The sequence below is a fragment of the Salmo trutta genome, chromosome 18, assembly GCF_901001165.1.
Source record: "Salmo trutta chromosome 18, fSalTru1.1, whole genome shotgun sequence".
Taxonomy (NCBI): Eukaryota; Metazoa; Chordata; class Actinopteri; order Salmoniformes; family Salmonidae; genus Salmo; species Salmo trutta.
Window position 1 is genome coordinate 47,954,901 of NC_042974.1, and position 20,568 is coordinate 47,975,468.

Genomic DNA, 20,568 nt, shown 5'->3' on the forward strand with positions numbered 1-20,568 from the left:
GCAAAATTTTGAAGATTTATTACAAGCTCTCAACATTTTTCAATAAAAATGACAATTATCACAATGTCATTGCCATGGTGTGTATCCCGTTGCCTCCTGTCAGTACAGTATGTCCAGAGCAGTCTGATGTGAGACATGACAGATTCTGCAGTACTATTGATTGACTGACAGACCCAAGCCCTCTCCTCTGACCGTTGCCTCAACATGTTAGCACACCAAACTGTGTAGTCTTTCTTGTTGCTTGGCAACTGGCAGACCCTTGTGCATGCTATATCATTAGTCAAAATGTACGTGCATTCCATTTAATGTGTATTTTTTTTATGTGAGGCAAGAGGAGATTTGCTGAGGGTGTGCTTCAAGATGAAATTGAAAGTCAAAGTGGGGTTGTGGAGAATTAGGCATATATAGGAAGGATGGTGTTTGAGCACTGAGAATGTCAAAGTTTCTCAGTAATTGACACTTTGGCGAAAATACATTTTAATTGGGCTCCTTGGCAGTAGACTAGGGCCTATGTACTTACTCTATCATACATTTACAGTGAATGCAATGGGAAGCATAGGCCTACATCTTAAACTGTAGGCTACATGTTTTTGGGCCACTAACAGATTGAAATTCCCCAACACTTGTAGAATGAAATGCATATTTGTTTGGCATTTTGCCTATTCGTGGGTTTATAGAATGTTCTATGTATTCATGGAATGTATTGTTCTTTTTCTCCAGGTTTTGAGAGCATTTTAGAAGGGTTGTTTGGGTCGGGGCTGCTGGAGGATCTAACGTTATTTAAAGGTGAGTCCATTTGTTGCACTGACTGACACACAAACCCACATCACCGCTACACTCATTAAAACCGAAATCATGTCCATCCCATGTCATAAACACAAATAGTTGTTCCAAGACTTCTGAACTGATGCCAGCGTTGATTTGGTTAACAATTCCATAGCCAAACACGTCAGGAAGTGTAGGCCTAAGTATTCAGTATTTTCTGAGTGTACGTAGGCCTATATTTGTCCCCCTATCACAATGCTGTGCTATTGTACCATGTGGTACCCTTCCACAGTCACTCCTCCTTGTAAACAGTCCGCTTGGCCTCTGGAAAGAGACACGCTTTGTGTTCATATGAAGTTGGAGTTTGGGCTGGCCTGGAGCCAATGTTAAAGCCTGTACAGTTCTTTCAGACAAAATGCGTGATATTTACTGACAATGGAAGGCATTATTTAGAGTTTTGACGACTTCTGCTCGAGAGCTGTAAAAGACTATCCTAAATGGGACTATAGTACCAGTTGCTTTGGTTCGAAGCAACTGTACAATACGATCCTTAGAAACAAAATGATGGGGAAGTTGGTGGGGTTACTCAAGATCATGTGAGTTCAGCTAGAACACTATTCAATCTATCATCATTACTACTAGGAGTGAACTGGGCTTCTGGGAGTCAAAAACCTCCTAGTACTGCAAGACTGCGTTGTTGTGCTTGACAAAACAAACATACAACGTGTGCTAACCTTATCTCAACCATGCTCGTTCTTCTGACAAGAATGTTACTGATTTGAATTGACTACTAGGACCACTATTGTTAATTGCCATACTTGATCAAGACTGGACTTAGTTTTATACATTAAAAAAATCTAAAATTGTATTTTTTTTAATCTGAGTAACCTATTGCTTGGAGAACATTGAAGACAATATTAACTTTAGAGATCGGTTAAAGATAAGCTGACCATGAAAGCCTATTCCATCAGACATGATTTATTTCTAGATTTAATGTAGATGATTTAATAGGCTCTCTAGACCTAGTTCAACAGTGAATCAATGTGAAACTGCCCACCACCTCTGACTAGGTATATTAATGTACTCAATTATTAAATTATGCTCTTAGCTGAAGGTTAGTAGGACTCGAAGCAAATGGATTTCCATGGCAACCGACCAACCAGGCACAAATTCCCAGTCTCTGACACCATTTGGTAACTTTCTTTGTTTTAATTATCTTAGATGAGCTCCTTGAGCTAAATGAATCATCAGTCATACTTAGACTGAGTGTGACTGAGATCACAGTCTAGCCCAGTGGTTCTCAACTGATTTTGCCTCAGGACCCAAATTGGACCAGGTTGTCTGTCACAACCCAATATTCACTGAAATGCCATCTGGAAAAGCAATTTCAATGCTATTTTGAGTAAATGTATCAATCTATATGACAAGGGAAAAGAACATTCCCACCTTTTCCATTGTCAATAATCCATTTTGCCCATATTGTTGATGAATGTTAGTAAGCTCAGTTGTTTGAGATCACAGAATCAACCAAGTCCGCTAAATAGCGTTGCTAATAGCGCTATATTGAAAATACTAATTTAATAAATTGTTTTCAGAGATTAAATAATGTAGAAATGTACACTTATCCACTAATCTCATTTTAGATATTCATGTAAGCAACCAAACAATCAATTGTGAATATAGTGCATAATATACACTTTTAGTATTACATAACAATCACTAACTTGAAAATAAGATTTTTATTACCAAGCAATTGTCAATGTCTAGTCATGTTTTTTCTTTCCCCAATAACTGCTTGACTCTGACATCTGTGAGTCATTTACAGTATCTCACAAAAGTGAGTACACCCCTCACACGTTTGTAAATATGAGTATCTTTTGTGACAACACTGAAGAAATGACACTTTACATTGTAGCAAAGTAGTGAGTGTACAGCTTGTATAACAGTGTAAATTTGCTGTCCCCTCAAAATAAAACAACACACAGCCATTAATGTCTAAACCGCTGGCAACAAAAATGAGTACACCCCTAAGTGAAAATATCCAAATTGGGCCCAAAGTGTGGCCACCATCATTTTCCAGCACTGCCTTAACCCTCTTGGGCATGGAGTTCACCAGAGCTTCACAGGTTGCCACTGGAGTCCTCCTCCATGACGACACCACGGAGCTGGTGGATGTTAGAGACCTTGCACTCCTCCACCTTCCGTTTGAGGATGCCCCACAGATACTCAATAGGGTTTAGGTCTGGAGACATGCTTGGCCAGTCCATCACCTTTACCCTCAGCTTCTTTAGCAAGGCAGTGGTCGCCTTGGAGGTGTGTTTGGGGTCGTTATATCATGTTGGAATACTGCCCTGCGGCCCAGTCTCCGAAGGGAGGGGATCATGCTCTGCTTCAGTATGTCACAGTACATGTTGGCATTCATGGTTCCCTCAATGAACTGTAGCTCCCCAGTGCCGGCAGCACTCATGCAGCCCCAGACCATGACACTCCCACCACCATGCTTGACTGTAGGCAAGACACTTGTCTTTGTACTCCTCACCTGGTTGCCGCCATACGCTTTACACCATCTGAACCAAATAAGTTTATCTTGGTCTCATCAGACCACAGGACATGGTTCCAGTAATCCATGTCCTTAGTCTGCTTGTCTTCAGCAAACTGTTTGCGGGCTTTCTTGTGCATCATCTTTAGAAGAGGCTTCCTTCTGGGACGACAGCCATGCAGACCAATTTGATGCAGTGTGTGGCGTATGGTCTGAGCACTGACATGCTGACCCCCCCTCACACCCCTTCAACCTCTGCAGCAATGCTGGCAGCACTCATACGTCTATTTCCCAAAGACAACCTCTGGATATGACGCTGAGCACATGCACTCAACTTCTTTGGTCGACCATGGCGAGGCCTGTTCTGAGTGGAACCTGTCCTGTTAAACCGCTGTATGGTCTTGGCCACCGTGCTGCAGCTCAGTTTCAGGGTCTTGGCAATCTTCTTATAGCCCAGGCCATCTTTATGTAGAGCAACAATTCTTTTTTTCAGATCCTCAGCGAGTTCTTTGCCATGAGGTGCCATGTTGAACTTCCAGTGACCAGTCAGTATGAGGGAGTGTGAGAGCGATGACACCAAATGTAACACACCTGAGACCTTGTAACACTAACGAGTCACATGACACCGGGGAGGGAAAATGGCTAATTGGGCCCAATTTTGACATTTTCACTTAGGGGTTTACTCACTTTTGTTGCCAGCGGTTTAGACATTAATGGCTGTGTATTATTTTGAGGGGACAGCAAATTTGCACTGTTATACAAGCTGTACACTCACTAGTTTATATTGTAGCAAAGTGTCATTTCTTCAGTGTTGTCACATGAAAAGATATACTCAAATATTTACAAAAATGTGAGGGGTGTACTCACTTTTGTGAGATACTGTAAGTCTAGTGGACTGTCACTGTATCCAGGACTTCTAAAGAGGTTTTCTTTGGGAGAATTGTTGTTGCTTTTTCATGTTTTTAACCACCATCTGAGTTTTTGTCATATTCCACCATACCCTGTCCTCTCCTTTCTAAAATGTTTCTCCTGGATCCACAGACTGTGAGCCTGAAGGCGTGTCAGACTGGTCATTTGATGAGAACTGCCTGTTCTGCTGCTTAAGACGAGATAAAGTCAAGGTAACTGGTTTTCTTTTTTAAAAAGTTTTTCCTCTTTCTGTCTTCTGCGGTTCCACCTGTAGTGAATGAAGTGTTTTCATTATCCATTTAGGCACATTGTACATTAATAATTAGTTTTATGTCTTCCGGTAGCTCGCAAAAGCCAGCATGGATAGAATGCAAGAATTGACTTATATTTCCCATATTACAAATGTTCTCATGTGCCAACCTATCACCACAGTTCGGGCCATGGTGAGACTTGCACCTATAGATGAGAAATAATTATATGGTGAAACTTGCATCCAGTCAACCAGAAAAGCAAGGTGAAGAAATTCAGGCATTCTTGAAAGTCAAGACAATCCTTGTCCTGCAAAGAAACATACTTTTTATTGTTGAATAAAAAGAGAATAGATAGATTTAGCAAGCAGTATGCATTTAGAATTAAATGGTGGGTGGAGCTTTATAGTTACGTGATGACATCACGTGCCTCATATACCGCTTTAATTATAAAACGTTTCCATAATTTGTAAAAAAAAAAAAAAAAGGTTTGACAAAAATATCTACCCCTGTCGAACGAAAAACTATTTATCAGTCTTTTGAACATTTCTCCTATAGCTGCCGTTTCCATTACACATGTCGCGATGTATATATTTTTTGCAACATTGCTTTTGATGAATAAACCTGGGTTAATGGAATCTCTCTCTAGCTCTCTATCGCCTTGCACGCTTTCACTCTCGGGATTCATCTGTAAAGAACACATTTCTCCGGTGTGCCAGTGGCTATCGGTGGTGAGCATTTGCCCACTGAAGTCCGTTATGACACCGAACTGCAGTCAGGTCAAGACCCTGGTGAAGATGATGAGCACGCAGATGAGCTTCCCTGAGGCAGTTTCTGACAGTTTGTGCAGAAATGCTTCGGTTGTGCAAACCCACAGTTTCATCAGCTGTCTGGGTTGCTGGTCTCAAACGATCTCACAGGTAAAGAAGCCAGATGTGGAGGTTCTGGGATGGCATGGTTACGTGTGGTTGTGAGGCCGGTTGAGCGTACTGCCAAATTCTCTAAAATGACAGAGGCGGCTTATGGTAGAGAAATTAACTTCAAATTCACTTGCAACAGCTCTGGTGGACATGCCTGTCATAAGCATGTCAATTGCACGCTCCCTCAACTTGAGACATCGGTGGCATTGTGTTGTGTGACACAACTGCACATTTTAGATTGGTCTTACACCTGTGTAATGATCATGCTGTTTAATCAGCTTCTTGATATGCTACACCTGTCAGGTGGATGGATTATCTTGACAAAGGAGAAATGCTCACTAACAGGGATGTTAACAAATTTGCAAACCAAATTTGAGAGAAATAAGCTTTTTGTGCGTATGGAACATTTCTGGGATCTTTTATTTCAGCTCATGAAACATGGGACCAACACTGTGTGTGCGCACACAGGAATGATGTCTGACCCTAACAGCGGTTCGGCTCTAACTCATTCATTGCTAGAGCTGTCTGGGCTGCTGCCCACTCATGCTGCACAGAAGTTAACAGACTTGAATAATGCAACACGGCATGTAGAAATGTTGAAACTGCTCATTACTGTTCGAAACAATGTCCATACAGGCTAGAACACTTGACAATGCAAGAGAATACCGGTAGCTTCCAGCTTTAATTATAGGCTTACTTTCCTTGCTAGCTTACAGCTGAATGAATTCACTACCCTATACTTTGTTTGTGATAATATGCAAACCATAATTCAAATATATGCTGATTTCAAAGCTGATTGTCACCAAAATCTTTATTAATTTACTCCCTCGTCACCAAAAACTTGTTCACTTCCTCGCCTCCAGTGCGATTTCCACTAGATTCCGTAGCCATATTCTGGGTCATCACTAGTTACTATAACCACAGTCATCAACTGCCTATTTCTACAATTTCTCTTCTTAAAATGTGATTTTAAACCTAACCTTATCAATACTGTTAACCTTATTCCTAACCCTAACCAAAAATAAAGACCCAAAATGTTTAATTCTGCCTTGTGGACTTTCTTAAAGAAGCAGCGCACACTTTTATAAAAGAGATTTTGTTTATGCAAATGTTGTTGATCAGTACAATAAAATAATGTTCCCCTAGCAGTTGCTAATAAAATAAGTCCTAAATGGAAGGGACTGTCGTCTTTAACCTCATGAAATCAGCTAAAACAAGCTCAAACTCAATGCATGCACACAATCCTATTGAATAATATGCATTCACCTGTATTGCGAATCGACCTATGCTTCATCTTGATTTACTAAGTTTATCAATAGATTTACCATTCAAATACATTATTTCCATTGTTTGGTAGTTAGATTAGTAAAACAAAGTCAAATTGATTGTATAATTGATTAATTAATGCATAAATGACTGTCAAATTTTTGTTGTTGACATAATGTTCAAATGTAATGATATTGAACTCAAAAGATGCCCAACAATTGAACAAAGCAGTAGCTGAGTTTATCTGTCTGGATCAAGTGCCATTCTGTGACTTTGGCTAATATGCCTTATTTGGTTTTGGTATCGAGTATCGTGATACTTAACCTGGTATCGATATCAAAGTCAAAACTGGTATTGTGACAACACTAATTCTGACTGACTGTACAGAATCTAATGGATGAGGATTGGAGGGTAATTTGCTCAAAGTTCACCCAGTAACTGGCCCTTACAATACAGTGCATTCAGAAAGTGTTCAGACCCCTTGACTTTTTCCATATTTTGTTACATTGTAGCCTTATTCTAAAATTGATTTTTTTTAAAACATATACACACAATACCCCATAATGACAAAGCAAAAAAAAAAGGAAACATTTTTGCACAATAAACAAATACCTTATTTACATACAGTACCAGTCAAAGTTTGGACACACGTACTCATTCCAGGGTTTTTCTTTAGTTTTACTATCTACATTGTAGAATAATAGTGTAGACATCAAAACTATGAAATAACACATATGGAATCATGTAGTAAGCAAAAAAGTGTTAAATCTATTTTAGATTCTTCAAAGTAGTCACCCTTTGCCTTGATGACAGCTTTGCACACTCTTGGCATTCTCTCAACCAGCTTCACCTGGAAGGCTTTTCCAACAGTCTTGAAGGAGTTCCCACATATGCTGAGCACTTGTTGGCTGCTTTTCCTTCACTCTGTGGTCCAACTCACCCCAAACCATCTCAGTTGGGTTGAGGTCGGGTCGAGTGAACCAAGCCATTAGATCTGTGGAATTGTCCGTAGAGCACCAAGACAGGATTGTGTCAAGGCACAGATCTGGGGTAGGGTACCAACAAATTTGTGCATTGAAGATCCCCAAGAACACTGTGGCCTCCATAATTCTTAAATGGAAGAAGTTTGGAACCACCAAGAGTCTTCCCAGAGCTGACTACCTGGCCAAACTGGGAAATCGGTGGAGAAGGGCCTTGGTCAAGAAGGTGACCAAGAACCCGATGGTCCCTTTTGACAGATCTCCAGAGTTCCTCTGTGGAGATGGTTGTCCTTCTGGAAGGTTCTCCCATCTCTGCAACACTCCACCAATCAGGAATTTATGGTTGAGTGGCCAGACAGAAGCCACTCTTCAGTAAAAGGCATATGACAGACTGCTTGGAGTTTGCCAAAAGGCACCTAAAGGACTCTCAGACCATGAGAAACAAGATTCTCTGGTCTGATGAAACCAAGATTGAACTCATTGGCCTGAATGCCAAGTGTAACATCTGGAGGAAACCTGACACCATCCCTACCGTGAAACGTGGTGGCAGCATCATGCTGTGGGTATGTTTTTCAGCGGCAGGGACTGGGAGACTAGTCAGGATCGAGGCAAAGATGAAAGGAGAAAAGTGCAGATCCTTGATGAAAACCTGAAGCAAAGGTTCACCTTCCAAAAGGACAACGATCCTAAGCACACAGCCAAGACAATGCAGGAGTGGCTTCGGGACAAGTCCTTGAGTGGCCCAGCCAGAGCCCGGACTTGAACCCGATCGAACATCTCTGGAGAGACCTAAAAATAGCTGTGCAGCGACCCTCCCCATACAACCTGACAGAGCTTGAGAGGATCTTCATAGAAGAATGTGAGTAACTCCCCAAATACAGGTGTGCCAAGCTTGTAGCGTCATAACCGAGAAGATTCGAAGCTGTAATCACTGCTAAAGGTCTCTCAACAAAGTACTGAGTAAAGCATCTGAATACTTATGTAAATGTGATACTTCAGTTATTTTATTATTTTGCAAAACATTCTAAAAACCTGATTTGTGTGTAGATTTAGGGGGGGAAAACACTTTAATCCCTTTTAGAATACAGCTGTAACAAAATGTAGAAAAAGTCAAGGGGTCTGAATACTTTCCAAATGCACTGTACAGAGGCAGAGCTGCACATGAAGAGAAATGAAAAGAACAGACTGCTCTTCCTCTCCTCCAGGTCTTTTTAAGGGAGTATGTGAGCACTCTGCTAGGTGCCAGCCGAACTGAAGCATGCTGAGGTCTTAACCAATACAGCACATCTTTAGTTTGCTCTGTGACAAATCTGCCACATAATTATTCGTTAAGCTTTCCTGAGATCAAAAGGTATGAGCGCTGTGTAGGGGTCTGTATAATGAAGATGATTACCGGTGTTCTTCGGATACTCTTGTTTTTTCCAAAGCCCTCTAACAAGATGATGCTATTCATTTGTCACGTCACTCGTGCAGCAACGATATTTATATATTTGTAAGGGTCTACCATACACCACAGGTTCCCACTTCTGCAGTGACGGTGCTATTCATTGTTTCTCCATCACTTAGCTGTGTTTCTGTTTCTCTCTTCTCCCAGGAGCACTTAGTTGGCCTGAGCAACCAGGGGTTGGAGAGTGGGGCTAAACCCCTGCTGGTCAAAGACCAGATTAAGATCAACAGACTCGAGAAACAAGCTGAGGAATTCCTCAGTGCAGTCCTCTACAAAAAAGGTAGGTCTTTACAAGAACAGTTTTTGTTACATACCACATCCTGTGTGCTTGTGTTACAACCATTTCTGTAAGATTGTATATTGAAATTCTAGCAAGAATAGGCTATGTCTGGAAGTGGGCCTTATGTGTTCTTAGTTACATTTGATAAAACTGTTGCTATGGTTGAGATGGCTAAGGGTCAACCCTCTCTACAGATATCTTTGTGATATATTATTTTCCCCTCTCCCTCCCTCAGATGTCCCCAGCTTCTCGGACCTGCACATTCCAGTAGTGGCTCGGGAGATAATGCAGAGGATGATCCGCCAGTTTGCTGCCGAATATACCTCAAAAAACAGCTCCTCTTCTCAAGAAGTCCCCTCTGCACCCAGCCCTGCTACCCAGGCCCACTCAGATCAAAGCCTGCCACCTCCTCCCTCGCTGCCCCCTGCTGCCAGCCTTGGTGGTACTGCGACATCCTCCGTACCCAGCCAGAACCCTGTCCTCTCCAAGCTGCTTATGGCCGACCAGGACTCGCCTCTTGACCTCACTGTCAAAAAGCTTCCGCCACAGCCTGTAGAACAAGGTAAAACCAGCAGATGCACTAGTTCTGGTATTACACTGAACCAGCAGACGCACTAGCTCTGCTATTACACTGAACCAGCAGATGCACTAGCTCTGGTATTACACTGAACCAGCAGACGCACTAGCTCTGGTATTACACTGAACCAGCAGACGCACTAGTTCTGGTATTACACTGAACCAGCAGACGCACTAGCTCTGGTATTACACTGAACCAGCAGACGCACTAGCTCTGGTATTACACTGAACCAGCAGACGCACTAGCTCTGGTATTACACTGAACCAGCAGACGCACTAGCTCTGGTATTACACTGAACCAGCAGACGCACTAGCTCTGGTATTACACTGAACCAGCAGACACACTAGCTCTGGTATTACACTGAACCAGCAGATGCACTAGCTCTGGTATTACACTGAACCAGCAGACACACTAGGTCTGGTATTACACTGAACCAGCAGATGCACTAGCTCTGGTATTACACTGAACCAGCAGACGCACTAGCTCTGGTATTACACTGAACCAGCAGACGCACTAGTTCTGGTATTACACTGAACCAGCAGACGCACTAGCTCTGGTATTACACTGAACCAGCAGATGCACTAGGTCTGATTGTAGATTTTATATAAAGTAACCTCTTCCTCACTGTCAAGAGGATGCCGCCACAGCCTGCAGTACAAGGTACCGGAACCAGCAGATTCATTACCCTACTGTACTGAACAAATCCTGCACACCCATAGAGAATGATAGAGGCCTCTAGTGGCCAAAAGGCTGTATTTGCATGAGCAGGGTCATTGAGGGCTTCCACCATTTTAATGTAGTCAACTGGTTGGGACTTCCAACTTCATTGGCTGATCCCTCCTGATGACCCTGTTGTAGTCATGTCCAGCTGGGTCATAAGGAGGGATCAGCCAATCGTGAAGAAAATTGACTATTTTAAAATGAAGATGGCCTCAATGGTGCTGCCCATGCTGTCACAGCTGCTATAATGGCTCAGATACAAAGATGAGTCCTCTCTCTCTATGTGCACACCTGACAGAATGGCTCTTGCTTTCTAAGTTACTAAACCTTATGTCCTGTCCCTAGATGGAGTCCTGGACCTGTCACTCAAAAAGGGACGGGCCAGAAGCAGCATGTCATCGCCCCACAGCCCTCACCTTTCCCAGATGTCTACTCTCAGAGGGTAAGACCGATTTTTCTAACTACAGGTAGGAGGTCCTGAAAGGATTGTCACCAACCCCGGTCCTGGGCAGCTCCAGCCTGTCAGGCTGATTAGACTGTGTGACAACATTTTAAAGGGATTTCACATGTGCATCTTCAACAAACAAATCTTGAAGGAGATTCTTTGGTATCAGGAAACAACATGTATTAATTCCTTAAATACTCAATAAAATGTAGTTAATATTCCAATGGACTGAAGAAATAAGTGAAATAACCACTAACCAATAGAGCTTCCTATTCTGTTAATCACACATCATGTTCAATGGTTTACATTGACCAAGCCTTCATTTCAAACTGAAAAAAGAATTTGAATTTTTAATCCAGTGAACTCTATATTTTGCCCGAGGGCAATTCCTCGTGATATCATCTAATGTATGGACATTAGTGCGTTTGAAATGGAACACGGCGTAATGAAATTTTGATTAATTTAGCCCCAGTTGCTCCGCCCTCTAGCTGCACCCCTCTCTTGAGGAGGAGGAGGAGGAGGGAGGGAGGGAATCAAGCTGCTTGTGCTGTTGATCTCGTTCAGATCGTACAGCTCTGTACTCAATGCATATATCCCCTCATGCAGCCCCATCTTTGATTTGATATTTAAAAGTTGAAATGGCAACTGGTCGGAGGTGAAGGGAATATTTAAAGTGCGAAGAGCAGACGCCTGTCAAGTCATAATATGATATTGTCTTACAACTCTAGCGGCAGTTTTGAAAAGGGCACTCTTCTATTTGTCCGTGATTATGGCCTCTCCTCGCAAATTGCCATATCACTAGTTAATTAATCACTCATGAATTTAATGTGAGAATTTTCAATCAATAAGATCTGTTGATTTTTCTATCACACATAACAGTACTGTGTGAAAGTGCCTTGTTTGTGTTAACCTTGCAGATAAGTATTTCAGATGTTTTCTTACAGTAACAATATTTCTGTCAGGTTGATATTGTGAGGGTTTATGTGAAATAAGTAGCCCTATAACATCCCATACTGATGGCTTACTCTTTTATTGCTGTGCTTGTTCAGTGGTAACGTCACTCGCTAAGGGCTATACATTAGCATTAGTCATTTGGTAACAGTCACCCTGCTCTGCTATTAAACGCCAGACTGCTTTACTGCAATGACCAACATTGCCCTATCCTGCCCTATCTGGACAGGGCTGGACACATTTCTCTTTCTTTTTCTTTGGATTTCATTTCTTTGCCCTGCATATCCTTTTTTAAATTTATTATTGTTATGTTGACTGACGCATAATTTGTAAATTAAAAAAAATAAATGCAAAGCCAAAACAAACAATCCAAATAAACTAATTCCCAAACTTGGCTTTTTTTGTTCTTAAAAGGAGCACACACATACATACATACATACATATATATATATATATATATATACACTTGTTTTTTTTTTGTTTTTTTTACCTAAGCAAGATAAAGTGATGTTACCTAAGCAAGATCATCTAATAAAGGAGTGGCCAACATCCTCCCTTCCCCAACCCATCCTCCCCTAGAGAGAGAAAGAATAAAGCACTGTGCAAGCTCTGCTTACACCAAATTTCCTTCCATCCAATCAGGCGTTCCCTGAGAGCTGACGGACAGGCCGGGCTGCCTATGAGGAGCCTGCAGGATGGGAGGAGGAGGGAGAATTTCGGCCACTCCGCCCCTTTAAAGCCCACCTCGCCACTCGGTCATGCGCCGTACATCAAACAGGAAGTGAACCAGGATTCCGACACCGAGTTGTCTCCCAACCAGAACCGCACCTCCAGACCCTTCGACCACCTCTCTCTCTCTAGGTATGGTTCTCCGTCCTGGGCCTCCAAGACCCACTTCGGGGCCCTCTTGAAGCTCCGGGCCAACAGCGGAGCCGGGGACCACCTCAAAGACCTACCGAGCCTGCTGGAGGCCGCGGGGCTCTTCAAGTCCCCCTCCTGTGGGAAGGCAATCCTCCAGGAGGCCCGGAGAGACCAGGGGCTCTCCCTTTCTCACTCCCCTCCCGTCGACCTCAAAATCCCGCAGGTGCGAGGCCTAGGAGGCCTTGGGGTGGACCTCTCCTGGGGCTCTCTGAGCTCTGATTCCTACAGCCTCCCTAGCCCCCACTGTGAGAACAGCCTGGGGAAGAGGCTGAGGTCCATCCTGCCCAAACACAGTCGCCGGGGAAGCAGTGGAGGTCTGGACGGTCCTGGAAGAGATGGGGAGTACTGGGGTTCATCTGACGCAGACCGCCCTGCCTCTGGGGGGCAGTACCCTACCTCTGACCCTGAGGCAGACCTCTGCAACAAGCAGCCGAGGAAAAAGAGGGGAAGATACCGCCAGTACAACACAGAGCTGCTAGAAGAAGCTATAGAAGTGGTTATGGGGGGGAAGATGAGCGTGTCCAAGGCTCAGACCGTCTACGGGATCCCTCACAGCACTCTGGAGTATAAAGTCAAGGAGCGCCTTGGCACCCTGAAACACCCGCCCAAGAAGAAGCTGAAGCTGATGAGCCACATGGAGGAACTGGAGGGTACGGAGGCCCCAGAGGGCAAAGAAGCTCTGGATGTGCCCCTGGACCCCCAGGAGTCGCTGTGTGAGGGGAGACAGTCTCTGCCCAGAGAAAATGGCAGGGAGCTGCTCGGCACAGGCCTCTCACCAGACAAGTGATTTTATTAGGATCCCCATTTGCTGCTGCCAAGGTACTTGTTGATGACGCAGTACTTGTTGACGATGATGAGATGTTTTTACCCAGACCAGGTAATCGTTTGCATTTGTCAGACAGTGGCAGTGACTGAGTCTATATAGTACACAAATAACCTCTTTTATATGTTGATTTATTCCAAAAGCACTTATATTTACTCTGGTCAATCCTCTGAATCAATCTGACCTATTCATCTTAGGTCTTTAATTGTTTTTAAATATTTATAAAGCCTACTATGTGGAGGCTGTTCAAGTCAATCGGACACTAAAGTGTCTCTCTCTTAACTCTTTAGCTTGCCAACATCCCTAGACATTGTTTAAAACAATCCGTATTTGAAATATGTTTTGGTAGTTTTTATGATTGTGCTGCCCTTTATACAATACAATATTTGAACGGTTCAACCTAAAACACTGCTTTAGATACGGTACCAACATAATCCTAAGCAGTAGCCTAGTTATTACAGCACTTAGACCAGCGGTCTCCTACCATGTCCTGGAGAAGTACAGGATGTAGGGGTCTTATTCTAGCCCAGCACTAAGACACCTGGTTCAATATAAACAAGGCCTTGGTGGGCGAGGGATTAGCTGTATCGTGTGCCAATGCTGGGCTGAAACACAAGCCTGCAGACCTTTAGCACCCAGGTTGGAGACACCAGAACATGTATTTGTTTGGGTCATTAGCATGATGCATGCTCAGCCCTCAACACGTTATTGGTTATGTAGAATCAAGGCTTGTTTGTATTTTAAACTCCCTATTAATATTTAATATAAATAGGAAATTCTTATTTATTATTTTACTTTGTGATCTTGAAGTCAAACGCTGGTGGACAGAACCTCTCTCCCTGTCACTGTTTAGCAAATGCACACCTGAGATTGAATAGACCAAACTGCAGCAAAAAGAATATGCGGTTGCAAGGATGCCTGCAACCATTGTCTACTACTGAATATCTTAATGTAAAGTTTGTTTGTTTGTTGGGAGAACAGATTCCCCTGTCCACAATTTCACCACCTTCTTAGTTACCAACCAAACCTCAGAACTAAACTCTCCAAAAGCACGCCAGATTACAACCACTCCGATATGTCACATTCTGCGGTTGTAGGAAGAATGGAACATTTTGTTACTTGTGTTCACTCGTAGCCTTCACCACAACTCAGGATAATGTTTGTGGGGCTGCAGTACTTGTCAGAATGCATATCTCGATCTTTATCAAAACTGTATATACTATGTTAGATATCTATACACAAACATACCTCTCTGATAGATATATAGCTTACTTATTTCCATGCCTCTTGTATCATCTGAAAAAGGGGAAATCTAGTTTATACATCCACAGACAGACATTTTGGGCGTCTTACCATTGACTGATATGTGCACCAACCTTTTCAGGTGTTCTCACATCCTACCTTAACCGATCTCCATAGAATTTATTTACCATTTGAGCCTTCTGGACATTTTTTAATCTTTCAATTTGAATCTGAGCACAACAAACTTCAGGTAGTGTCGTTGCGTCTAGGGATGACTGTCCCTACTTAATAGAAGGTAAAGACAAGGGACAGGTGGAAATGTTCATTCTTAAACTTTTCTTTTTTATCTTAACTGTATTCCAAAAAATGAATGATTTTATTTATCTTTTCCCGATCATATGTTAGATTGCAGCTTTATAGTACCTTATTTCAATGCAGTAAATTGATGAGTCTCAAACAGGTTTTCACCATGTGGCACATAACACTAAGGAAATGATGTGGAGAAGTGTCCAAATGCAGAAGCATTAGATGGTCCGTTGCAGTTTCAACATCACGATGCTCTTAGACGACATCACATAGTTCCACCGACGCCATATTTGTTCCTCCATGGTAATACCGACCAAGAACTGTTTATGGAAATCTCAGAATTGTACACCAAGTTTACCTACCTAATTCTAGAATCGGAACTAGAATCCAAATGCTCATCGTAAATAGAATGCTTGAGAGCAGCAACATGGCGTCTGGCTGTGAATTTGTCCAAACTACTGAGTATATATGTATGCTACTACTCACCCTATCAACAGTTATACCTCAGTACATTCCAGAATGTTGGATCAAGCCCCTATGGTCCTTGTATCAGGCTTATATTACAGTACTTTATTACTGTCATCAGACAGGTTTTATTAGTACATTTCTTGGAAATCTTTATAGATAAAGACACATTAAGATGTTTTTTTTCCTTCTAACTCTTAACCCAGTAAGTTCTTATGCAGCATTCTTGAGACTGGGCCAAAATCCTAACTTGAGATCCACACGCACATTGCCGACATTCATGTAAATCGTAAATGGGTTAGATGTAAATGAGACATTTACACAAGCATTTGAATTACGTGTGTTTTATCAAGTTGTATTTCGGCCTACGGTGAACACATAGCTATAAACTCTTAATAAAGAGATTATTTTTAAAACTTCACTATCACATGACACGCAGAAAACAAGAACTTTCCTCAGGCAAGGCTGGCCATACAGTCTCCTTTTCAGGTTTAAAACAAAGGTTTAAAAAGGACAATGTAGCATTTCAGAATCTCGGTGACATGTCCTTTAGTCTTGTAGGTGGATATAAGGATGGTGACCACTAATTGGTGTTAATTGAATTCCTACTTTTAAATGTACATTGTATATAGATGGGTGGGTTGTTTAGCAACAAAACTGATGCGTGCGCGACTGTGGAGCAAAACCGTCAGGGTCGGCTTAGAATCAAAGGATTGTTGACAGCATGGGAACTATTTCCTCCCCCAAATCTTTATTGAAAACATAAATAAATGTGCACAATGAGCACTTGTCTCTCAAAAACGTTGTTATATGTTGGTTAGCGAACTAGCTAGTTTTTGCCATATTAGCATAGACGTGAAAAGTCAAAACGCCTCAAAACAAGACGTGATATTAATAACAAGATACGACAAGCCACCTACAATTCCCCACATGGCGGCTTCTTGTCATTGTTGCTAGCTATCTGACCATCCAGAATCACAACACACCTTCTTGTCATTGTTGCTAGCTATCTGACCATCCAGAATCACAACACACCTTCTTGTCATTGTTGCTAGCTATCTGACCATCCAGAATCACAACACACCTTCTTGTCATTGTTGCTAGCTATCTGACCATCCAGAATCACAACACACCTTCTTGTCATTGTTGCTAGCTATCTGACCATCCAGAATCACAACACACCTTCTTGTCATTGTTGCTAGCTATCTGACCATCCAGAATCACAACACACCTTCTTGTCATTGTTGCTAGCTATCTGACCATCCAGAATCACAACACACCTTCTTGTCATTGTTGCTAGCTATCTGACCATCCAGAATCACAACACACCTTCTTGTCATTGTTGCTAGCTATCTGACCATCCAGAATCACAACACACCTTCTTGTCATTGTTGCTAGCTATCTGACCATCCAGAATCACAACACACCTTCTTGTCATTGTTGCTAGCTATCTGACCATCCAGAATCACAACACACCTTCTTGTCATTGTTGCTAGCTATCTGACCATCCAGAATCACAACACACCTTCTTGTCATTGTTGCTAGCTATCTGACCATCCAGAATCACAACACACCTTCTTGTCATTGTTGCTAGCTATCTGACCATCCAGAATCACAACACACCTTCTTGTCATTGTTGCTAGCTATCTGACCATCCAGAATCACAACACACCTTCTTGTCATTGTTGCTAGCTATCTGACCATCCAGAATCACAACACACCTTCTTGTCATTGTTGCTAGCTATCTGACCATCCAGAATCACAACACACCTTCTTGTCATTGTTGCTAGCTATCTGACCATCCAGAATCACAACACACCTTCTTGTCATTGTTGCTAGCTATCTGACCATCCAGAATCACAACACACCTTCTTGTCATTGTTGCTAGCTATCTGACCATCCAGAATCACAACACACCTTCTTGTCATTGTTGCTAGCTATCTGACCATCCAGAATCACAACACACCTTCTTGTCATTGTTGCTAGCTATCTGACCATCCAGAATCACAACACACCTTCTTGTCATTGTTGCTAGCTATCTGACCATCCAGAATCACAACACACCTTCTTGTCATTGTTGCTAGCTATCTGACCATCCAGAATCACAACACACCTTCTTGTCATTGTTGCTAGCTATCTGACCATCCAGAATCACAACACACCTTCTTGTCATTGTTGCTAGCTATCTGACCATCCAGAATCACAACACACCTTCTTGTCATTGTTGCTAGCTACCTGACCATCCAGAATCACAACACACCTTCTTGTCATTGTTGCTAGCTACCTGACCATCCAGAATCACAACACACCTTCTTGTCATTGTTGCTAGCTACCTGACCATCCAGAATCACAACACACCTTCTTGTCATTGTTGCTAGCTATCTGACCATCCAGAATCACAACACACCTTCTTGTCATTGTTGCTAGCTATCTGACCATCCAGAATCACAACACACCTTCTTGTCATTGTTGCTAGCTATCTGACCATCCAGAATCACAACACACCTTCTTGTCATTGTTGCTAGCTATCTGACCATCCAGAATCACAACACACCTTCTTGTCATTGTTGCTAGCTATCTGACCATCCAGAATCACAACACACCTTCTTGTCATTGTTGCTAGCTATCTGACCATCCAGAATCACAACACACCTTCTTGTCATTGTTGCTAGCTATCTGACCATCCAGAATCACAACACACCTTCTTGTCATTGTTGCTAGCTATCTGACCATCCAGAATCACAACACACCTTCTTGTCATTGTTGCTAGCTACCTGACCATCCAGAATCACAACACACCTTCTTGTCATTGTTGCTAGCTACCTGACCATCCAGAATCACAACACACCTTCTTGTCATTGTTGCTAGCTATCTGACCATCCAGAATCACAACACACCTTCTTGTCATTGTTGCTAGCTATCTGACCATCCAGAATCACAACACACCTTCTTGTCATTGTTGCTAGCTATCTGACCATCCAGAATCACAACACACTGACTTCTGCCCCATTGACGCACGTGCATCGTTTTTGTGACGTCAGCTAACCCGTCTATATGCAGAATCTTTTGATGACCTTGCAAACTAACTGTGATCAACATGAATAGCCATATATAGGTAACCCCCAAGTCCAGGCATATGCTTCACAGGAGTTACAGTAGATTTTATTTTAGTTAATTTGATTGAAATTGGTAATGGGCATCTTTTGTTTGAGGGTGAGTCCATTTAATAGCGGACGGGCCACAAAGAAAAAAGTAAAGTAAATTACTTTAATCGGAGTAAACAAACATTTTGAGTTGCAAGGCTTTTCTGGGTTACCTTGGAGCCTTGGTCCTAGGTAATTGCCTGCCATTTAAAAAAATACATTGCCATTTTAAGTCCAAATACTGATCCAAGATTACACTATTTGGAGAGAAACAATTCCAGGTTTAGTTTTTCCAGCTCTGTTTTTTTGATTAGCATTTTGCATGCTATCCGTTCTTGCATGATCCAAAACAAGTGAGACTCGTGTTAACACCACGTATGGAACCTGTGATGTCTGTCTTTAATGTTGAAATAACACACATCTACAGTAGCAAATCTGTTGGTTTCTACTACCTCATTTCTAGAAAAGGACTGACCCTCTTGTCAAATAAATACAACTTTGAGGCAGTGGTGTACGGATGTAGCAACATCCCATAAACACAAGCCAGGGATATGGGCAAAAGCTCTCTTGCGGTACAGGTTGATGTGCTTAACTCTGCTAGATATTTGTTGACTTGCTGCTTTAGATATATGCCATAATCTTGCTATTGTTGTCATCAGTTTAGTGATTTGCCGTCCATGGCCTATCAGGTCCATTCAGCTATGGAATAATTGATGTTTTGAGATGACTTGAAAACAACTTGGCAAAGGTTGAAATGAGCAAAAATGATCTTGGATAAGGCGGTTCTATGAGACTACTCAAAATGAAGAACTGGGATTTATACCCTTTTGTGAATAATTCAAGGTTCCGTAAAAGTTTTGTGCACCCTGCTTGACTCTATGTTAAAGGTGAGGAAGTTTTAGATGTACTGTGGTGATTGGTTTTTCTATGTTAGGTAAATGTTTCTACTGATGTTGTGTTTTTGAGTATCTTCTAGCCATTCTTCCCAATTAGTCAGAAATTTGATTCGAACCTATACACTTAATAACACATCGATGACACTCAACATTTGCAGACCCTTCAAGTCAATGTGAAGATTTATCTTGACATGATAGATGTTGTAGTTCTTTGACTCATGCCATATTTAAGGAGAGGACGATGCTTCTCGTAACTTAAATAGCCCTGAATGTAAACAGTTTTAACACTAATTCTACCACACTATACTCAGAGACAGATTTTACAGATACATATATAAAACTAGTTGTGTGTGTGTGTATACATACAAATAAATATATTGCTTATTGGTATATAGTAGAGTTATATTTAGCTCTTATCACAGATTCAGGGAAGTACAGCTGAGATGTCAAAACTACTTTCTCATTTTCCATTCTGTTTTGACTGGATGTTAACGAGGTTACGTCTATGGTTTCCATAGTAAAAGCGGTCTCTAAAAAGGACTTTGATTAAAGACAGTGTGCACATACAGTATGTGTATAGTATACTGCAAAGGTGTGTTTGGGGTTGTTGTAAATGTCAAAGCTTTGTTTGCTTTTTAGAGTTTATTTGAATAGCAATGGCACTCCTGAGCGCAGACTACTGTTCTGTAATATTTGAACGTATAAAACTACTTCTATTAATGAAA

At 41.9% G+C, this 20,568-nt stretch overlaps 1 protein-coding gene across 3 annotated transcripts in view; it reads left to right on the forward strand.

The window, feature by feature from the left end:
• LOC115153404 (ligand-dependent corepressor) overlaps positions 1-20,568 on the forward strand; it is a 47,342-nt gene that overhangs the window by 14,307 nt on the left and 12,467 nt on the right. For 2 of the 3 annotated variants that reach the window (XM_029698819.1, XM_029698820.1), the window contains exons 2-6: positions 721-786; positions 4,346-4,425; positions 9,222-9,354; positions 9,590-9,916; positions 10,997-11,093. In XM_029698819.1, coding sequence (XP_029554679.1) covers positions 721-786; positions 4,346-4,425; positions 9,222-9,354; positions 9,590-9,916; positions 10,997-11,093 — 703 coding nt within the window. Of the gene's footprint in view, positions 1-720; positions 787-4,345; positions 4,426-9,221; positions 9,355-9,589; positions 9,917-10,996; positions 11,094-12,689; positions 16,559-20,568 lie in introns of those variants that run through there. The other variant, XM_029698821.1, reaches the window with a different exon arrangement.